We start from the raw sequence: 20,135 nt of genomic DNA on the forward strand, positions 1-20,135 counted from the left end.
CCGAGCCAATCCCAACGATGATCAATTGCGCAGGGGACAAACAATATAAAAAGACAGTGAGGTGTAGCTAATCAGCTTGCGCCATTCACTGCACCATTATCTCCACTCACAGCTGATCACAAACTCGACAAAAAGTACATTTGACAAGGCAGGTGTAACCAATCACGGTGCGCCAAGGTCCCTTCACCTCTGCAAACACTACATGTCGTGTCAGAGGAGACCAAATGGATATTCCTAGCTGACAACATCTGGCCCATGAGCCCATCTCCTTCTCTAACCCTTCGGCTATAAATACCAACCTTCGATCACAGGTTTAAGCATCCGATTTCTCACTCTCTCACTCTTAACACACAATTGTTTCCTTACTTCCTTGTAAGAACATTAGTTATTCTCATGTCGGGTGGTGGTTACGAGAAGAACTCCTCACCTCACCTTCTCGCAACGAGCTCACAGTGTTCTATTTTGTAGAGCATTCCAAGCTTTGTCGATTGAAGAAGAGATCAAAAGGATAATCCCCTATTGAGACTAACACTATAGTTCTATCCCAAAAGGATTAGGACTGGTGTTTCTTTAACACCCCTACCACCTAACCACACGTTTAACGCCAAAACCTTCGCCAACCCACATCACCACCACTAAACCAACTGCCTTTTTGGGCGTTACGCCGTTACCCCATTAACGTTCCCATCACTCTCTTCACCAATTCCATACCCAATAGAAAAATGACACCTCACCCTCTTTTGAATTAATATAGTTTTTTCTTATTTAATATAAATACCTTTAATAAAAACGGTTAGTTAAACTACAACATTATATTCAAAGGGTGCAATTAGTTAAAGCTCATTGCGTGTGTGGTAGTGCTGTGACAATATTATGCACTTATTAGTTAAACTATTATATAGAACCTTAAGAAAAATATATGCAACTAACTCGCAACCAGGTGATTTGCGCCAAAATCAGTTAGTTAAACTACAACACACAACCTTAAAAAAAATGAATGTAACTAACTAGCAATTGGGTGATTTGCCCCAAAATTAGTGACAGGTCGCAAAGTGCATTTAGGAACTGATTTATGACCACAATACTGAATTTTATAGTACTCTAAATTATATTTAGAAATTAAACAATGAAAACGAAATCTCTAATATATATATTTCATATATAAAATGCAAATAATATTAGGTAAAAAAAAGGAAAAATATAATAAAATATTAAACATAAAAACAGTTTTAAGTTTGTACAAAGAGAGAAAGCAAGAGTTATGGAGAATTGGCGGATTTGGGAGAAGAGCTGTTATGGATAGGGCGTCTTCTTCTCACGTGTGAATAATCCATCGTAGTGAATTGGGTCGGGTCGGATCCTTGTGCTCCATTCACCACCCCTCTCTTCTCTGTTTCACCTACATATGTAAATAAAAAAATGTTACATGAGTGGGCTTTATGATGAATTTATTTATATGTATCTTCATTTTTTTAATATTATGCTTTGTGACATTGCAGAATTATTTCTAAATGAAAGTGTTTATCAACAAATTACCTGCTAATAGAGCTTTCTTTTGGTCATTGTAGAGCACCAAATCTTGATCTCTATACCCTTCACCCTAATCAAAACATAACCTTAAACAATGTTACAAAAAAATGCAAACCCAAAAAAAAGTTTAAAATATTAATAGTTTCCCGGTTTCGATATCTTGCGGGACCCTATCAATACTCTGTTAACCAACGAGACAAGATAAAAAAACGCTTCAAGGGGTTACCATCTTGTTTAGCATCAACTTTCTTGAAAGCCCAGAAGAAATAACCTTTTGGTCATAACCTGCAGAAAATGTAAGCATATGATATCATGCATCATCACCATGCAAGAAACATTGTGTGTGTGTGTGTGGGGGGGGGGGGGGGGTTCAACATATACCTAACTCATGGAAATCTTGTATCTGATGGCTAAAGAGAAAATCAGCATTAGTTGTCATCAAAAGTGAAACTCTAACACACAACAACATTATCATCATGTCAATCATCATCTCCAACCAAATCAGTAGTACCAATAATGTAGCATGTGGGATGAGATATATAGATGTTGGTTCTGTTAGAAATCAATTATCAATCAAGTGAAAGTAATAAGTAAGTGTGTGTGTGTGTGTTATATAGAGGATACACAAAAGCACAAAGTGGAGAATTTAAATATATAACAAAGAAGTGCATAGATATATATAAATATATATCCTAATCAGTACTCATTGAGCCTTATGGCATTATTGAACTTCTTTTTTCGTCATATATGTTAGCCGAAAGATCAAAATTTTGTCTAATTCAAAGAACGATACGTTTAACATTTACCTACAAACTATTTTGGTAAAAAAGAGGGCAAAAAAAGCGGCGCATAGAATCCGCATTGAAGAGGTTTTAAGAGACAGGAGGCTACAAATGATAACACCATTTTGGTGAAATTATCATCATATATGATGAGAGGACCATTATGTTATATCAAGTTTAAACATACATCTCTGTCATACACCAAATTGCTGAAATTTGGTTACAAGTGACACAAAAGTTCATCTCATGCTTTACTTAATCAACTAGCCAACCAAACACACCTTAAAGAAGCAAGCCTCAAAACCCGAAAAGGAATTTGGTAACAAATCCTATATGCTTTTAGTTAACCTAGTATTGAAAACGTTTATTCCCCAAGGACCATTAACGGCGGATTAGCGACAAGCATCATTGTATCATGTATCACCTTCTATGAGACAAATATGAGTCATTTGTCTGTCGATGAAAGTCCTCTGATTTGTAGTGAATATTAAATTATTTTTTTTTTGGCATGAGTCTTTGGTGAAGGTAACCTCAAATCACCTTTCCATATAGTTGTGAACTTCCAAAAAGCTTAAGTTTTGGATTTTTGTGTCCATTGCACAAAAGGTAAACATGTGTATATATGCAATGAAAATCTGAAGTTGAATATGAACAAAAATAGTTTCCCTCACTAGTCACTTTGCATATTTCACATCCATCCACCATAATACAAGCTTTGTCTGGTCTACTTTAGAGATGAAGACAGAAAGGTGGATGTGATGTACCTCTTGCCCCTTGCCTCATCTCCTATATTATTCTTTTATATATACTCCTTTAAAAATAATTATAAGTCTTTACATATGAATGATTTAATTACTATATTATTCTTTTATATACTCCTTTAAAAACAATTATAAGTATTACATATGAATGATTTAGTTAAAGTGTTAAACTAGAACTTAAAATGTTACACCAGCATTTTGTAAAGTATATTTATGTTATATTTAACACAATTTAATTTTTAATAAAACAAGGTCCAAAAATTCGACAAACAAACGTAAGAGAAGTTTTGTAAAAAGGACTACAATCTATAACTAAACAACTATTTTGTTATCAAAATGATACACAACTTAAATAATCAGGTGCAAGTTGTGACCAAACACGTGGTCCTTAAGCTTGATAGAACAAAAGACCGTTAGCGCGCTATGACATTTCTACTAATCCATACCAAGGACCGTTACTTCATAAGTAAACACTACACGCATATATACCCACAAAGGCACAAACCGTAGATAAATACGTGGAGATTTTATGTCCATGGACGCACCAACCTAATCAAGTAGACCTACGGTCAGAGGAATGTAAGGCTACCGTACATAGACTATGCAGTTTCCACCGTATTGAGCATCGTATGACAAGTGAGAAGAAACAATACCAGCACCACAAGATTACAACACTTCCACCTTAACGTTATGGTGCTTGAGCATCGACTCTCCACAACCTAGACACCTTGTATGAAACCCGAACTTTATTCTAGTTCATCAAACTCACTAAACCCACACATTTCAGTTTCACCAATAACAAAAGCAAACATGTAAACTATATGATGAGAAAACACACTCTCAAATGGATATTTGTGTTCTTGTGTACCACAAGACAACTCGTACAGCGAATATCTAATGATTTAAAACATTAAGTCATTAACATCTAATAACAAGCTTATATATGTTCATTTTCTGTGTTTCACATTTGTCTTATCTGCATATAAAGGTGTATGTACCATTACTTTATACAATATAAGTCTGCAACACATTTAGGACAAAAATAAGAAACCAGAAAGTAGGACAATGCATGCATGACATATACGTCCATGCAAATAAAATGTATAAAAAGGACATTTCTTTTTTGCTCAACTAGTTAATTTATGTGTATATAAGAAATATCACCCGAATAAATATGAAATTCTAATTACTAAAAGCAAACAACACGCTAAATGAAGTCAAAAAAACCGAACACAAAAGACCATATTTCAACCTCGATCACAACTTTGGAACAAAGCTGCACGCCTAAGAAAATTTGATTTGTATGTATAGAAAAAAAAACCCGACATCCTATAAAATTAAAGATGCATGAAATCAGAATCTACAGCATAAAAGCCCATGCTTCCATCCACGGTGCTTCTGTAAGCGTCTTCTGTCAGCCTTAGCCATTCTTACAGGACTGCTGTTCCACTCATTTTGCAATCTACAGTTTATCACAAAATTCTTGTTACATTTTATAAACAAATTGACTATAAACCATATGCAAGTCGCTCCAGACATGACACAATATCTAACTCGTATAACAAACGAGACGTGTCTAGGTTAACTTGTTTAATTAAACACATCATGTTTGTGTTGACCTGTTTAACCCGTTTAAGTGAAAAGGACAACCCGTTGGCCCGTTTATGCGTGATTAGGGTTTTTCAACATGCGTGATTAGGGTCCAATGAGTCAACCCGTCAACCTCACCCCTAACTTTTTCTCTACACAGTTTAGAAAAATGTGCAATTTTTGTGTTTATTCTTACATGGGAAAGGCAAAGGATCGGGTGCTAGTTGTGCTGCTATCTGATCGGAGAGAGGTGCTTCCAGAAAATGCTATCGGCCCCGAATAAGTTATATGTTCTGGAACAGGAGCTGCAACGGAGAAACTTGACTCTCCTTCACCACGATGAAGCTGATTAACCATTGCAACATTATCTGAACCCGAATCCTGGAGCTTAGGTGCACCATTCGGCACTATGGAAAGTTCAGGATGTTCAAGATTCTCCATGTTATGAACATGTTCACTACCAGTTGCTGGTTTGATACTGTTGAGATGCAAAGTGTCGTTTCCTTCCACCGCGTTTCCACTCTCATCGGGCCTTTTTGAGATTTCTTCTATTGGACTCTGCAATTAGGAAGACTACAGTTAGACCCAAACTTGCAATGGTATTTAGGTTTTGATTATGTACTGTAACTAGTGGGGTGAAACCCACGCTTTGCGGTGGGGATATTAAAATTTGTGATGTTTGGTTTCGACGACCATGAAAAAAAGTTTATTTAATAATGGTTTTATTCCACAAAATGTGTGATTTAATCCAAAAAATAAAACACTATTTTACATCGATGAAAACCATAAAAATGAATATTGATATCGGTTCCAATAAAACTGATACCGATATCGATATTGTTCGGTGATATCGGCTCGGTTCGTCACTGTACAACTATTTCGAAATTCGAACAGAACTCCTTTTTCTATTCATTTAACCCACCCGTGGCAGTGGGGATGTTAAATGTTGTAAGACTCGGTTTCGATGACTAGAAGTTGTTCATTTACAATCTATCAAAAACCAAAAAAACAAATACCGATACCTGTCCCGATAACACCGATACGGTACCAATTTTGTTCTGTCGGTACCGGCTTAGTTCATTACCGTACCACAACTTCAAACACAACTACGTTTTCAATAAAATTTGTACCGGAATGTCGAGAAAAAAATTAAACACAACTGCGTATTAAATTTTTATAAAAAAAACTAACAAACAGAATTTATATAAAACTATTGCGTTAAAGATGTAGGTTATTTGTAGTATAAGGGTGAAATTAAAACTAAAAAACAAAAAAGTCAAACTATAAAGACAAAAAAAGTGAAGCTACTGTAGATGAATTTGGCAAATGTTAGTATATTAATAATAATAATAATAATAATAATAATAATAATAATAATAATAATAATAATAATAATAATAATAATAATTAATAATAATAATATGTAAAATACATTAGTTTTTCCATGTAACAACCTCATTGGTAGGGAATAGGGGTGGCAATGGGCGGGTTGGATAACAGATTCATGTCAAAACGAGTAAAATTCTAGTACGGGTCAAACCAGTTCAGGTTGGGTTAGTTAAAACACCCTGTATGGCCTGTTTGAGATACAACAAAACCCAAATCGACTCACTCACAGATCAATGTGTCAAACCTGCAACGTCTAGTAAGGTAAAAAATACTAACCTGACAAGGCTGTTGATCAATGGACTCAAGGAGAGATTTGAGTGATGGAAGAATTCGATCTTGTTCCAAAGAGGGCCCGCTATTTAAAACTACTTTCTCTGTAGAAACATCTTCCAATAAATTGTCACTTGAATAAGTAATTTTTTCATCAGGCTGCACCGCGATACCCGGATCATCAATTTCGGCAGCTTTTGAAACAGTAACCGATCGATCTTGTTCCAACGAGATCCCACTATTAGAAACTACTTTATTTGTAGAAACATTATCCAATAAATTATGACTTGAAAAATTCATTTTTTCATCAGGTTGCACCGAGATATCTTTACCATCATTTTCGGTAGCTTTAGAAACAGTAACCGATTGATCTTGTTCCGACGAGATCCCACTATTAGAAACTACTTTCTCTGTAGAAACATTATCCAATAAATTGTCACTTGAATAAATCATATTTTCATCAAGTTGCACTGAGATATCTGGACCGTCATTGTCGGTAGCTTTTGAAGCAGTAACAGAATCTGAAGAAACCATAAACCCGTCGGCAAAAGATTTCGAAATTCCATTTCCGTCGTTAATATCATCTTTAGAAATTTCCTTCGATTCATTTGGACCGACAAAGTCACTAACTTCTTCCTTGTACCCACACTCTTTGTAATCAGGTACTGGATCCTGTAAATCATGAACTGGAATCTCCATATCAATACTTATTTTGCCCATATTTCTATGATCACTGATAGGCCCGTTTAAAGCTAACGCAGCATCAACTTCATCACGATTATCTCCAATATTCATATGATCATTAGAAGGTTCTAGAACAGGCAAAGGAGTATCAACTTTCACGTCGGTTCCAGAACATAAATTAGATTCCATATAATAATCTTCCATAGTTGTAAACCTCAACTTTTCAGGATGCAGCATCTCATTATTATTCTCGTCAAACAAAAACCTTTCTCCATGAGGTATTCCTTCATCAACACAGATATCCTTAACATGAAAAGCACCCTCTTTGTAACATATTAACAACTCAGGAAATTCACATTCCGTAACATTTTTATCGGTGTAAAGTTCTGTTTCTTTCTCACAAAAATCGGATGGTCCTAAAGTTGTCAATGTATCATGCTCAATATTTGAATGCTCAAGTTCTTGAGTCCATAAGTTGAGTTTTTCATTCTCTTCATCTGATAAAAAGGGGTTTGTGTATCTTCTAGGGCTCTCTTTCATGGCTCCCTTCAGTTCATCTGTGTCAAAGTCAAAAGTCAAAATTCTTGTATAAGAAACAGACGACAAAAGTCAAAAGTCTTGTATATCAAACGACATCACGTGTGAATGTTGCGTTTCAAACGAAGTGAAAGGCCTGAAAATTTAAGTTTTCCCAACCGAAATGTGGAACTGCATCTTGTTGCTCAAAGTAAACTATATAGTCACTAGTTACTAGTTCTCTATAACAGTCAACAGCTTGCCCATAAAGTCAAAATGAATATAGAATTAAAGAAAGGTTGTCACTTGTCAGCAACATCTAACCAAAAACAAAACTTTAAAAGATTCATTAGAAGACAACAAACTAAAAGAATAACAACAAAGAGGTAACTGACTATTCTACAACATAGAAAAAGAGGAAAAGACAATACATAAAAGTTAAAAAGTTATATTAAAATAAGATCCACTAAGCTCATATTAAGAGTAATTCCACTAGCATAGAACAGCTAAACAACCTTTTTTATATTCATCAGGTTTGTTCCCTTACAACCTTCTTTTTTGTCAGTTATCTTCCCTGCTAGATCAAAATTGAAATTACCAAATTTTATATTAGGGTTTCCGGCTAAAAACAAACACAACTTTACAATCTCATCACCAAATTTACCAAACCCTAGATCAATAAAGTAATAATCAGATCCGAACAAATTCACACTTTGTAACAACAAATTAACAATTAACAGTATACAGATTAAAGGCATATTTACAAAACTAACCACAGTACCTGTACACAAAATCAACCAAATTAAACACTCATCCGTCTCTTTCACCGCTTCAGAACAGACAATCAAATCTGCAAAACACAAAAACAGCCTTAAATTATTTTATTTCCGGCTGTAATCATATAACAAATCACCACAAAAAGGAAAATGAAGTAAACATACAGCACTAGATCCGAACTTTACGGACATGATAGATTAACAGAAACGAAATACGATCATATAATTATAAACAAATCACATGGCGTTTGATCTGATATACGCCAATAGTTTGTTAAAAATCAGGAGAAAATTGAATTCGAGCCACTTGCAAAAAAAAAATATCTAATTATCTAAAACCTAATTACTCTAATCATCTATATTTTACAGAAGCATTTATTACATGACAGATACAGATACAGAATCAAAAGCGCCACCACTAAAAAACTACAGCATTAATTACACTAGAAAACGAAAACTCGTAACGAACACATTGATTCCGTCAAAATACATTGCACGGATCCTGAATCGATTATTTCGAAATCGCTCACCTGAACACTTAATAATCCGTTGAGATCTTCGATAATTACACTAAAAAATCGAAAACGAACATAATGATTCCGTCAGAAACACATATATAGATCCTGAATCGATTATTTCAAAATCGCTCACCTGAACACTGAGTAATTTGTGGAGATCTTCGTTAATTAACGAAAGCGAAACTGAAAACACGAAACGAACGCAATGATTACGTCAGAAATACATAAAAAGAGATCCTGAATGATTGTTTTAAAATCGCTGACCTGAAAACGTGAAAAGTTGATGAGATCTTCGTGGACGGCGATCTGGTTACACGTGTAGATGATCGGTAGCTGTTTTCCGGCGAGTAGGTGGTGGCCGGAGGAGGTGCAACGGTGGCCGGAAAAGTGAAGAGAAAACTGAAAAAGGTGAATCTGTTTAAAACAGAGGGGCAGTCAGATGAGTGGAATGTGACCAACTCATCAACTGAGAATGGGGATTGGGGATCTTTTTTTTAATATTTTAGTTTTTATTTAGTTGTTGTGTCTAGTATTTTATTGATTTGGAAGTGGGGCCAGCTGGTTAAGTATGTGGGGCCCATGTTCCACCATCAACGCCATCATTGGACATGTGGGTGGTGGTTTGGTAAATTGGTTGAGGACCATGGCGGCATACATGGTGTGTTTCCTGCAATCTTACTTAATCTAATTAGAAAACCATCACTATGATGGTGATGTAGTGCTGGGCACGGATATTTAAGTTTCATCTTTGGTAGGTTCAGATAAGTTTTTCTTTTCAGATCTCAAGTTCGAGTCTGGATGATAGGGTTTCTCATTGAGGGGTTTAAATTTGAGAGATCTATTGTGCGAGGGCCGATGGGGCTCTCTAGCAAGGACCCGGTTAAGACAACGTATGCAAGATCTTCCGATATTCGCGAATAATTCACACCTTTAAAAAAAATCTAATTAGAAAATTACTAAAAAAAGTTTGTAATATAATGTTATCTAATTAGTAATTACAAAAAAAAGTTTGTAATATAATGTTATAATCCGTATGACTTCATACAATATCATATATGTATATATAATATATATTATGTAGAATGTCGAGATTATGTTAGTAAGGTATGGATGACAAAAGCTTGAGTCACATAACAAAATTTGGAATCTTAAGTATTCGAGACAGATATACGAGTAAGTAGGTGTGTTTAACTTGATTTAAAAATTTTTCGGTCGAAATTGAAGATCTGACCAGTGGTGGACATAAGTGAAGGGGTGCGTGGGCGGGTGCCCCCTTAAAAGAAAATTTTTAGTGTATTTTGTTGCAAAAATTCAAATCGCATCTCTTGAAAGTTTGATTGAACCCCTCGTCCGTACCCAAAAAAATAATTCTTTTGTTTGCCATTGAACCCAACCGAATTTAAGTAGTAGAAAACAGAACCGAACACTAAAGTCAAGTTCGGTTTGGTTTTCGGCTTTCAACCGAATTAATTTTTATTTTATCTTTAAAAATGTTTTATATCATTATATGTTACTGAATTTGGTCGGGCTAGACAAGATTGGTCTAAATGGGAAAAAAATAAATAACCATAAATTGATATTTGATTTGAACTGAATAATAATTTGAGAAACCGAATATATAATTCACTTTGGTTCAGACAAAAGAGCAATGGTTGCCGGATAAACCATTTCTTGATTTGATGTTTTAATTATTTGTTTGATAGCACATCCAAATATCCTTTTAATAGAGCTAATTTTTCTCAGATAAAAGTTTAAATAGATATTTTTCATAATCAAACCAACAAATGGTTATGAACTCCAAAAATCATACTATATCTTACTCTCTTACTAATCATTATAATCAATCATATTCATTTCTAATTTTTTTTGAACGGCCAACAAAAAAGTATTTATTAATCAACTAGCAAGAAGCTAGACACCAAATGTATAAGGAAATTATACCTGAAAAGGACGGCCATCACCCGGCCCACACTAACCTACATTACATTACAATATTGAAATTACACCACTCACCCCATGTCCAATTAGGAGATCTCAATCGATTTTTTATCCACAAGTAAGACATCGACTTTGATTCTTCCACCACCCTTGATACGCTTGGATGAACCTGATTGAAAATTACGTCATTTCTTATTCTCCAAATACTCCAAATCACAACCTGAAATATAGCATTCACAATCTTCTTTTTCCTCTTAGAACCAGCCACAATAGTATATATATCCAACACATCTTTTAGGCTAAAGGCAATCAAAGATGGAATCTTAGACCATTGTGTAATCACGAGCCAAATCACCTGTGTAAAATGGCATGCCATAAACAAATGATCACTGGTTTCATCATACTCGTTACAGAAAGAACATCATGTGTCCCCAACATCAATGTTTCTAGCTGCCAATGCAGCTTTAGTTGGCAATCTCTCCATCAAAGCCCTCCAAGAGACATATTCATTTCTACTAAACCAAGCAATATAAATGTTGTAAATAATCGCAGGGCAGGTCCAATGTTTGTGGAGGCCCTAAGCAAACTGCAAAGTCGATGCCCTTTTGAATTGGTATAAAGAAAAAAATGGTTTTGTTTTCTGCCTTTCAAGTCCCAATAGGAAATTCCCAAGCACAATATCAAAATTCAAAGATTCGAAGGATCATTTATGAATTTATGGCAAACAGTAATCGAGTAAATCATAATATATAGAGATTATTATAAAAAATAGTCGTTAACCAACTTGGACTATCCTTGCGACGCCATTAATTTCTCCAAATTCCGCCTCTAATTTCTCATCGATTTACGACATTGAGCGCACATGGCGTTACAGTTAGGAGAAAGACGATAGGGGCCTAAATTAAAAATGATTTGCATATTACTTAGAGTTGAAATTGGTCAATTTTTATTCTAAAATTGGTTCTTGAGTTGGGCCTTACAATAAATATAGTTTTTCTTTAGTTCGTTTGGACTCATAATATAATAATACACATATACTATATAAAAGATTTTTTTTTAAAAAATTGAAGGCCCTAGGCTCTTGCCTAGCCATGAAACAGTATAGGTACCGCCCTCAATAATCTTATCAAATATGAAGTAACAAGTTAAACATACGTGAGAAAGGTAAGAACAATTCGTAACTTTTATAAAGTTTTAGATTCACAATCCACTTAACTATGTAAAAGTAAGAATCATCAGTTTGTTTTTCATGTATCATATATTATAGAAATAGTGAATCGGTTTGTTTTTCATATGTCTCATATACATTTGACTTCGAACAAGATCTTGTAAATAATTTATGATTAAATAAAATAATTTATATTGCTATATTTTGGAGGATATCAGATGGAATTTTCAACATGAAAAGAAAAAGGCCTATCCACTGTTTTGACTTAGTGGGGTTTCCAAAGATAGCACCATCTTTATTTCTCATCCCTTCGGGCTAAACAAAGAGATTGGTCCCTCCACTAGTGTCAAGTGTCCTTTCTCTAATTTATAAATTTGTTATTTTTCTTTTGTTGTATGTTATATTTGTTTTTATATGTAGTTTTTAATAAATTAAGACTATATAAGCTTACTCAAAACATATGTAATAGCATTATAATTTTGTAATAGATCATACATGTCTATTTTGTTTTATTTATAGAATTCATTTTTTTACATAGTTCAAAAGTTTTTTTTTTCTTTCGCTCAACGAACGCCCACACCTTAAGCTCTTTCACGGTTGCATCATTATGTATAACACTTTGCCATGTTTCCTTTATAAGTCAAACCACATATATTTTTTTTTAAACAACGATTGTCAAGATATCACCTATAGAGCGGTTGGGAATGGGCAATAGCAGGCACGGCTATGAGGCCTGCCCCGGATCGGAACCCACCGGGTTTCTCCATGGAGGGGCATAACACCGGCTTATGGGACGTTTGCGAGTTCTCACGGGAAACCATACTGCCGACTGCCACTTGACAAACGTTGTACCGCCACAAGAACCGAGACTCTTTGGCAGACTGACGTAATGCACAATAGGACGAAAACCCGTGTTGGCTCGGATTCAAACTTGCGACCTCTAAAAGAGGCCAATGTCTTATCTTCGTTGCCTCTGCCACTCCACCTACACCAAATGGTGGGCACATCAAACCAAATATATAGTAAATGACATAAAATAGTTTTAATATATGTACGACTTTAAGTAAAACCATCAAACACTTAAATGACTCTTAGATCTCCTCTAAAAACATTGATAATAGGATGAAAGTCACTACACAAATTGCCAATTTATTAAAATGAAGTCAAAGGCATTTTAAAACTTCGATTTCCTAGATCATACACTAATAAAGTCCTTTAGATCTAGTTAGGCAAATAGTCAACTGCATAAAACCAGAATACACACCATAGATTCAAACATCACAACCACAGTATATTTTAAGAAGTTATACAAATAACAACACAGTTAAAGTATATTCTAAGCAGAGCCGTTCTAACGTTTTTGTAGACCCTAAGTGGACTACGAAGTGGAGGCCCTTTTGCAAAACATATAGAGATTAATAGAAAAATTAGCTGCTAAAGTTAACCTACGTTTAGTAATTAGCCCTAATTTTGCCCATAAATTCTCCTCCAATCCCGACAGAGCCGATGCCTTGAGTGATTACCGTTAGTGATAGCCGATAACCTAGAAAATCGAAAGAGCAGGTTGCGATAGGAGGTAGGAACGATGATTGCGGCTCAATTTTAGGGATTTTTGGCGCTGATTCACGGAATTCGAATGACATCGAGTGGTAGATGGTTGCTACAGACTGCAGTTATGTCTGTGGTTTAATTTCGAAACTGGGTCTTGCATGTGGGCCTTTTTTCCTAAACATTTTTTTATCTGTGTAACTTTATAAAAAAAAACATTGTTTAGTTTTGCTTTTTATTTAAGCCTGATACATATATAATATATATAACTTTAGTAAAAATTAGAGGCCCTTGATTTTTAGTAGCCCTAGGCCCGTACCTAGATTGATAAGCCTAAAAGGCTGGCCCTGATTCTAAGAAGTTATACATGTAACACAATTGCCAAAAAGTATCTCTAAAAGATTTAAGAATCATAAGCCACTAATACATCAAAAAATAATGATCATTATAAATCGCCTGGTTTGCTGATTTTTATGTTTCCTTGACCTAAATTGTTGATTATTGAATTCTTAATACATCTCTTGAAACTCTTGTCAATTTTATAAACATCCTAAGACTATCCATAGTGGGGGTTTTCCCTAAAATAACCCTCCCCCCCCCCCCCCCCACACACACACACACCACTTACCCGCCCCCTTGGGTGTTTTTTTTTTTCAAAATTTTTGTCCCAAGTGTTCTTTTTTCCACGCCTTCCTTCAATTATTTTGGCAAATGATGCACACCTTCCCAATCTTTGGCCAGTAGCATTTGTTTATGGTTTTTATTTAATTCTATTAGAGTATAATGCCTCACAAGATTTCAAGTCCCACTACACCCTTTTTAACATAATGTCCCACAATGCCTTATTTCTGACTGTACTACCACATGATGCAAAACATCCAATGATGGAGGTATTATTTGTGTCTTCCACTACATATAGTCTAAGAGATGTTTTGAACTAAGCATCGTCTGGTCTCTTCTAACATTTAGTTGTATTGTGTGCTACTAGCATATAAAGTCATCTACATAATTTTGTTGGAATTAATAATCCCATATGCGAAAATTTATTACCTCTAGAAAGAAAGCGTTTTGTGTTATTTTATTTTTTTTTCATATATTAACCCGTTATCTAACCCCTTGGTTTTGCCATATAATAGCTAGTAATAACCAAAGGGATTTGGCCTAGGGGTATGGGTGCCTCTCTATATCAAAAGGATGAAGGTTCAATCCTTATTATAATGGGGTATTAGGCGGATTAAATAAGTATAGATTAGAATCTGTTAAAAAATAGCCAGTAATAAAGTAACTTGATTTAACTGTATCCATTATGAGTGTTGGTAATCCAATGATAAATATATGGTTGATATTATGCTTATATTTGAACTAGAAAAGTATGTTTAGTAAGTATATAACACCTTAGATTACAAAATTTTTTTATTAGTCGAAACTCAAAATTTAATGATATATATTAAAGACCGAATAACTTTAATTTTTCTTATTAAATCGTAGACTGATAATGTAAGCACGTCATAAATTTGTGAAAAATGCTCATTGCCAAGCTTATATGAGTTTGGCGTGTATATTACTACAACAAATTACATTTTTAGTAGTAAGTATACAATCACATAATTAGTATTACTATACATAAAGATATATAAAGACATGATGAAAATAACTTTATGATATACATTTTTTGTTATATAGAAAAATCTTCAAATAATTATGAAAAATAAATAGTTAAATATTAGAAGAAATTGAACAAGTCCCGCTTGAGAAAATATTAACAAGCTAAACTCGATCTTTAGACATAGAGCTTGAAATGAGCGGCACTCGAGCTCGACTCGTTTACACCTCTAAATGGCGTTTATGATGTAACTATGGGGTAGAAAGTGAAATTTGAACATTCAAAATGACCAAGGTGTCAAATATTCTCTGCAAGAAAATTAAAAAGAATCGACCTCGGTGATTGTGCTATAGCTTAGGGTAGAAAGTGAAATTTGAATATTCAAAAGGACGAAAGTGTAATATTATTTGTGAGAAAGTTAAAAAATCGACCACAGTGGGAGTCGAACCCACGACCTTCTGATCCGAAGTCAGACGCGCTAATCCACTGCGCTATGCGGTCTATTGTTGTATATGCTCCACTTATTGTTTATTTATTCATTTTACAAACTTTACAAAGATATTTAATAAAATAGTTTATCACGTTAAAAACAACTTTAAACGACTATTGATATAATTTGTTTTTAGTTTTCCTGTAGTTAATCGTTTATTCGTTTGATATAATTTGTTTATAGTTTTCCTGTAGTTTAAGTATTCATCTACGAAATATAATGCATATATTTTTTTTATTTCTGTATGAATCAGTTTGAAACTATTATATGTAAAATATTAATCAATTCACGATTAAAAATTTACCAATAAAAACACCAAAAAGCTCAGAGATATGATTTGTACACTTTGTATTCTTATGATGTCATAAAATAACAATCACAATCTTATGTTCCACATTGACCATGACCTTATGTGGGTATGTGACCTTATGTCTTTTATGAAGACAACAAAATGACTTCAATTCATATTGCACTCGAACAACCGTGTGAGTTATGTTGGCAATAATTCTAACCTTTTGTATACATGTGTTACAAAATTAATTAATATATTTAATTCTTTTAAATAAAATAGGAGTTTCATCCATTTCCATTATACAGAAACCTAATAAAAGGGGTAACTTTATAGAATAATAATCAAGTCTCAAAAGTGTTCCAATTAGGTCACTCAAGTTTCAAAAGTGTTCTAATCAGGTCACTCAACATTCATTTTTTTATTAAAATTAAGGGGGTTTTCATCAATTTCATATGTAACCATGGTGATGTGGATTTTTGTTTCTTTTTTCTCTTTTATTTGATGCTAACGTCGAGTGATGACATGGATTGTAATTTTTTTTTTTAAATTTTTAATGTAATTAAATGGTTTTTATTTTTAATAAATATCAATCTCTTATACTAAAAAAAATAATGTTGACCATGATGTGGCAATGGTCTTTGGCCAGAGAATTGGGTTTTAGGCGTCATTTATCTCAATTCTCTCAATTCTCAATCAATTCTCCTTATCGCCTCACAATTCCTTCATTCTTCTTTCAAACGCTCCTTGGATTATATATGGAAAGTTGAATAATTCATCAATTACCGGAAGATCATATGGAAGCGTTTCCAATCTTTTGCAATTAGTTAAAAGGGGTATTCTTCTACCTTGAAACCCTAATATGTTCAGAGGTGAGAGTCAGAGACGCCGATTTAGGAAAGAGAGAAATAATCATAGTGAGAGACTGTTATACAAACTAATCAGATTCGCCACCGATTTACGAGTGCTGAGATCGAGAGGTAAGAAGATCTGAAACTCATTGGTTGAAAAGATTGTTTGGGTGTTGATGTAGTCGGCATTAGGGATCTCAAGGCCTAGCCGCCGCCTCTGGCAATGGCGGCTAGGGTTCCGATGAGATTCTAGCTACTCTTTTTGAAATACACATTCCTTAACAGTGACGACCAACGACATTCTTGGAAGCACGGAAACGCCATTGAGGTGGCGTCTCCCGTCCCGGGGACTGCTAGGGGACGGAAACGGCACGGGGACGGCCGGGAAACGTCCCCGGCATGTTGGGTATGGCCTGGAAACGCGCTGCAGAAGGGGATGGGGTTTGGGGACGTGCAGGAAACGTTTCTGTCAAGTTTCCAGAAGGGAGATTGTAGTTGAGATGAGAAGAGAAGGTTGAATTTGAGATAAATGGATTTTTTTCCGGTCTACTATAGCAACTCCGGTGGTAATAGAAACGTCATGGCGGCTCTGAACAATAAAGGAGATGAAGATGACCTACAATATTATTAATATTACTGGGCCTTTGATAACCACAGCCCACAACCCACAACCCGGTGATATAAGGGTCCTGCTTATATTAAAAAAATTAACATTCTGATTTTTTATTAATTTAGAAAGTCCTATCCTTATAAAAAAGGAAAACATTGTGCTATCCTTATTTGTTTATCCCTTAAGTAGTTTATTATTAAATAACTCTTTTGCTTTTTTTTTTTTATATTTGAACAACACTTTTTATTATATAGATAACTAGAGGGAAGGCCCGTGCGATGCACGACATGATCGTCATTTAAGTGTCATTCGTTGTGTTGTGTATTTAGGAAAAGTGTTTATGTAAGGGTAAAACATAATTAGCCAAAAGACATTGTAAGTGAAACCATACAAAATGTGATAAGAGTTTGCACCATAAACTGGCCTCACAAAATTTAAGACGTGCATAGCACAAGAAAATTGGCAAGTCTAAAAAAACACATTAAAGAGGAAAACTCAAAGTAGTTCATAAAGCCTCCTTTTTTATTCAATGCTCAACTAAATCTTCTGTTGCTAATGCATGACCATGCAACCGTCGTTCCCATTAGCTACCCACCGAACCATCTGAATCAGAATCTTCATAATTAGGGCTGTGAAAAAGAAGGGAAATGTTAGGCTGAACCTTAATTTTGACCATCTATGTATTTCCATTATTTTGCACTAAAAATTGAAAGAATGTAACTATGTTCAAGTAAATCTCCATTTATGAACTACAGTTCAAACTCATTGAAAATCAATTAATTCCATTTAGCTATTTGGTATGTAAAAACAGGGGGAAGAACATAATCTAACGATTTAACTTAAGTATCCAAACGGAATAAACATATCAAGTCGGAAAGCACATATCAAAAAACGATGGTGTCACTATAGCCATAAAGAAATAAACATGATGTTTGTAGCATATATTATTGATATTTGAACAGTTTCTAAAACACAATACAAATGGACAGGTAGTTACGTGGTTCATGGAATTTCGTAATTCAAAAGTATGTATACAAACTTACATGTACTTGCTGACTGTTTCTTTGAGCTTAACCGGCGTTGGAATTGTCATCACCCCTTTACCCTTCGTAGTCATGGGAGTAGGAGTGGTAGATCCAACGGATTGATAGTTGGGTTCGTCTGGGAGCACATGTTTGCAGTTGAAACTCTCAAAGGCCCCATGATGGTAGTATGTGGATGTATCAACTTGGATGGTTCGGGTGGTGCCTATAAGTGAATGTAAGCAGTTTGGGAGCGTTGAGATGTTACCGTTACAGGTCCGTATCATGACTGGTGTGAAGCTGTCCTGGTTGATTGCGGAAGAAACGGTGTAGATGTGCGAGAGACCCGATTCCACATTCAGTATAGACTGGGCAGTGGTGCTTGTTAGAAGTTGTGCAGTGTCATCGAAGCACACGATGACCACATTAGCCGTGGAATCGACCACATCAAGTTGAAGATGGAATCTGTTGGTAATTTTTTTTTATTCAGATGTGAAAATGTGTAAAGAGGTTTGCCAAAGTACATAACTATAGAATACCAAAGACGAACCTTGCTCGAGGAATCATAACTGGGTTTTCACAGCCTTCACACCACAACTCCCCGTGTTCATGCGATACACCTTTCATGCATTTCCCTCCTCCACACATAAGTCTGAACCACTCTTCGCTATTACGTACGCCTTTAATCACAACACGGCAGTTGAACTCAGCATTCTGCATGGATTAGAAGAAACACATTCAATGTATGGATAATAATAATGCTGGGGGAAACATTCGACATTATAGAAAGTGTTTATACCGCGTGTTTCTTATTTTCTCGCCCATGGTTTAATATTTCTTCAACAGTTTCCAGACTTGCTGGACAGTTAGCAACAGTAGTAGTTTTCTTCATGTTTGCAGGGGTCTTTTGGATATTCAGCCACAGGTTGTATAATGAAAGGTAGGATGCTTGAATATGGTTGTGAATTTATAGAAACATGATAAGCAGCCTCTTGGGATGACCTATGGCAGTTTTCATTTGAATGGAAGTTAAAAAGCAAAGATGTTACAATATCTGAAATGATAACCATTAATAATAATTTGATGTTATGGAAGTTGAATATGAGGAGTCTATACATATATAAAACTATATTATTAAATCTATATAAATCTATAAATCTATATTAGTTGATATAAATATACCCTATATGCAGATAATATATATAGATATATACATATATATACACGCACATAATTAGATATGCATACCATACTAACACCAAGCTCGTATGATATATAACCGGCTGGAGCGACCCAACAAACTGTAGATAATGGTCTGATGAATCCGAAATCATAAGTACCAAAACATTTCCAACCAATTAAATTCTGAACGGGAAAAGACAGGATGTATAAGATGATTCAAAACTGACCGTGTGAAAATACGCCAAAGTATACTAAGACGAAGCACAATTCGAAGAGTTGAAGTAACAATAGCAGCAGCTCCTTGAGTCCCTGTCATATTCGTGTCAATTCTCTATATAATCTTCAGCATGTCGAAGTCAATTGGTGGTAATACTGAACTAAGCACTATAAGCTTTATAAAAGGCTGATGTGGAAGTGTGTAACGACCTTTTGAGGTTCCACAGTGGCACTATGTTGACCAGCCAATCTGATTGAAACAATAGTAGGCATGAAAGCGTATGACCCCCCCTCCCCCCTACAAAACGACAGATGGCAAACGTGTCAAAATACGTGTTTGTGTCAATACTAATAAGTTGATGTTATGGAAGTTGAGTATCAGGAGCGCATACATTTATAAAT

General features: G+C 34.9%; 2 protein-coding genes and 1 non-coding gene across 7 annotated transcripts; all 3 read right to left on the bottom strand.

Annotated features, from left to right (window-relative positions):
- Positions 1-1,178: 1,178 nt before the first annotated feature.
- On the bottom strand, positions 1,179-2,148 carry LOC110870877 (probable root meristem growth factor 8). Its single transcript, XM_022119965.1, has 4 exons — positions 1,912-2,148; positions 1,757-1,815; positions 1,537-1,600; positions 1,179-1,399 (listed from the first exon to the last, which is right to left on the bottom strand). Exons 1-4 carry the CDS (start codon positions 2,018-2,020, stop codon positions 1,260-1,262), a joined length of 372 nt encoding a protein of 123 aa, XP_021975657.1. The 5' UTR covers positions 2,021-2,148; the 3' UTR covers positions 1,179-1,259.
- A 2,029-nt stretch (positions 2,149-4,177) lies between these two features.
- LOC110872210 lies at positions 4,178-9,321 on the bottom strand. 5 transcript variants are annotated; one of them, XM_035976462.1, is made up of 7 exons: positions 9,081-9,321; positions 8,950-8,999; positions 8,829-8,868; positions 8,304-8,372; positions 6,329-7,563; positions 4,860-5,221; positions 4,178-4,535 (listed from the first exon to the last, which is right to left on the bottom strand). In XM_035976462.1, exons 5-7 carry the CDS (start codon positions 7,544-7,546, stop codon positions 4,427-4,429), a joined length of 1,689 nt encoding a protein of 562 aa, XP_035832355.1. In that variant the 5' UTR covers positions 7,547-7,563; positions 8,304-8,372; positions 8,829-8,868; positions 8,950-8,999; positions 9,081-9,321; the 3' UTR covers positions 4,178-4,426. The 5 variants fall into 5 exon arrangements, with proteins under 5 accessions (XP_035832355.1, XP_035832356.1, XP_035832358.1 ...); XM_035976463.1 differs by lacking the exon at positions 8,829-8,868; XM_035976465.1 differs by lacking the exons at positions 8,829-8,868; positions 8,950-8,999; positions 9,081-9,321 and adding an exon at positions 8,489-8,643.
- Positions 9,322-15,500: 6,179 nt separating this feature from the next.
- TRNAR-UCG lies at positions 15,501-15,574 on the bottom strand. The gene has a single exon. It is a non-coding gene; the product is annotated as a tRNA-Arg (tRNA).
- Positions 15,575-20,135: the final 4,561 nt, after the last annotated feature.

This window comes from Helianthus annuus, chromosome 8 (genome assembly GCF_002127325.2).
Source record: "Helianthus annuus cultivar XRQ/B chromosome 8, HanXRQr2.0-SUNRISE, whole genome shotgun sequence".
Lineage (NCBI taxonomy): Eukaryota > Viridiplantae > Streptophyta > Magnoliopsida > Asterales > Asteraceae > Helianthus > Helianthus annuus.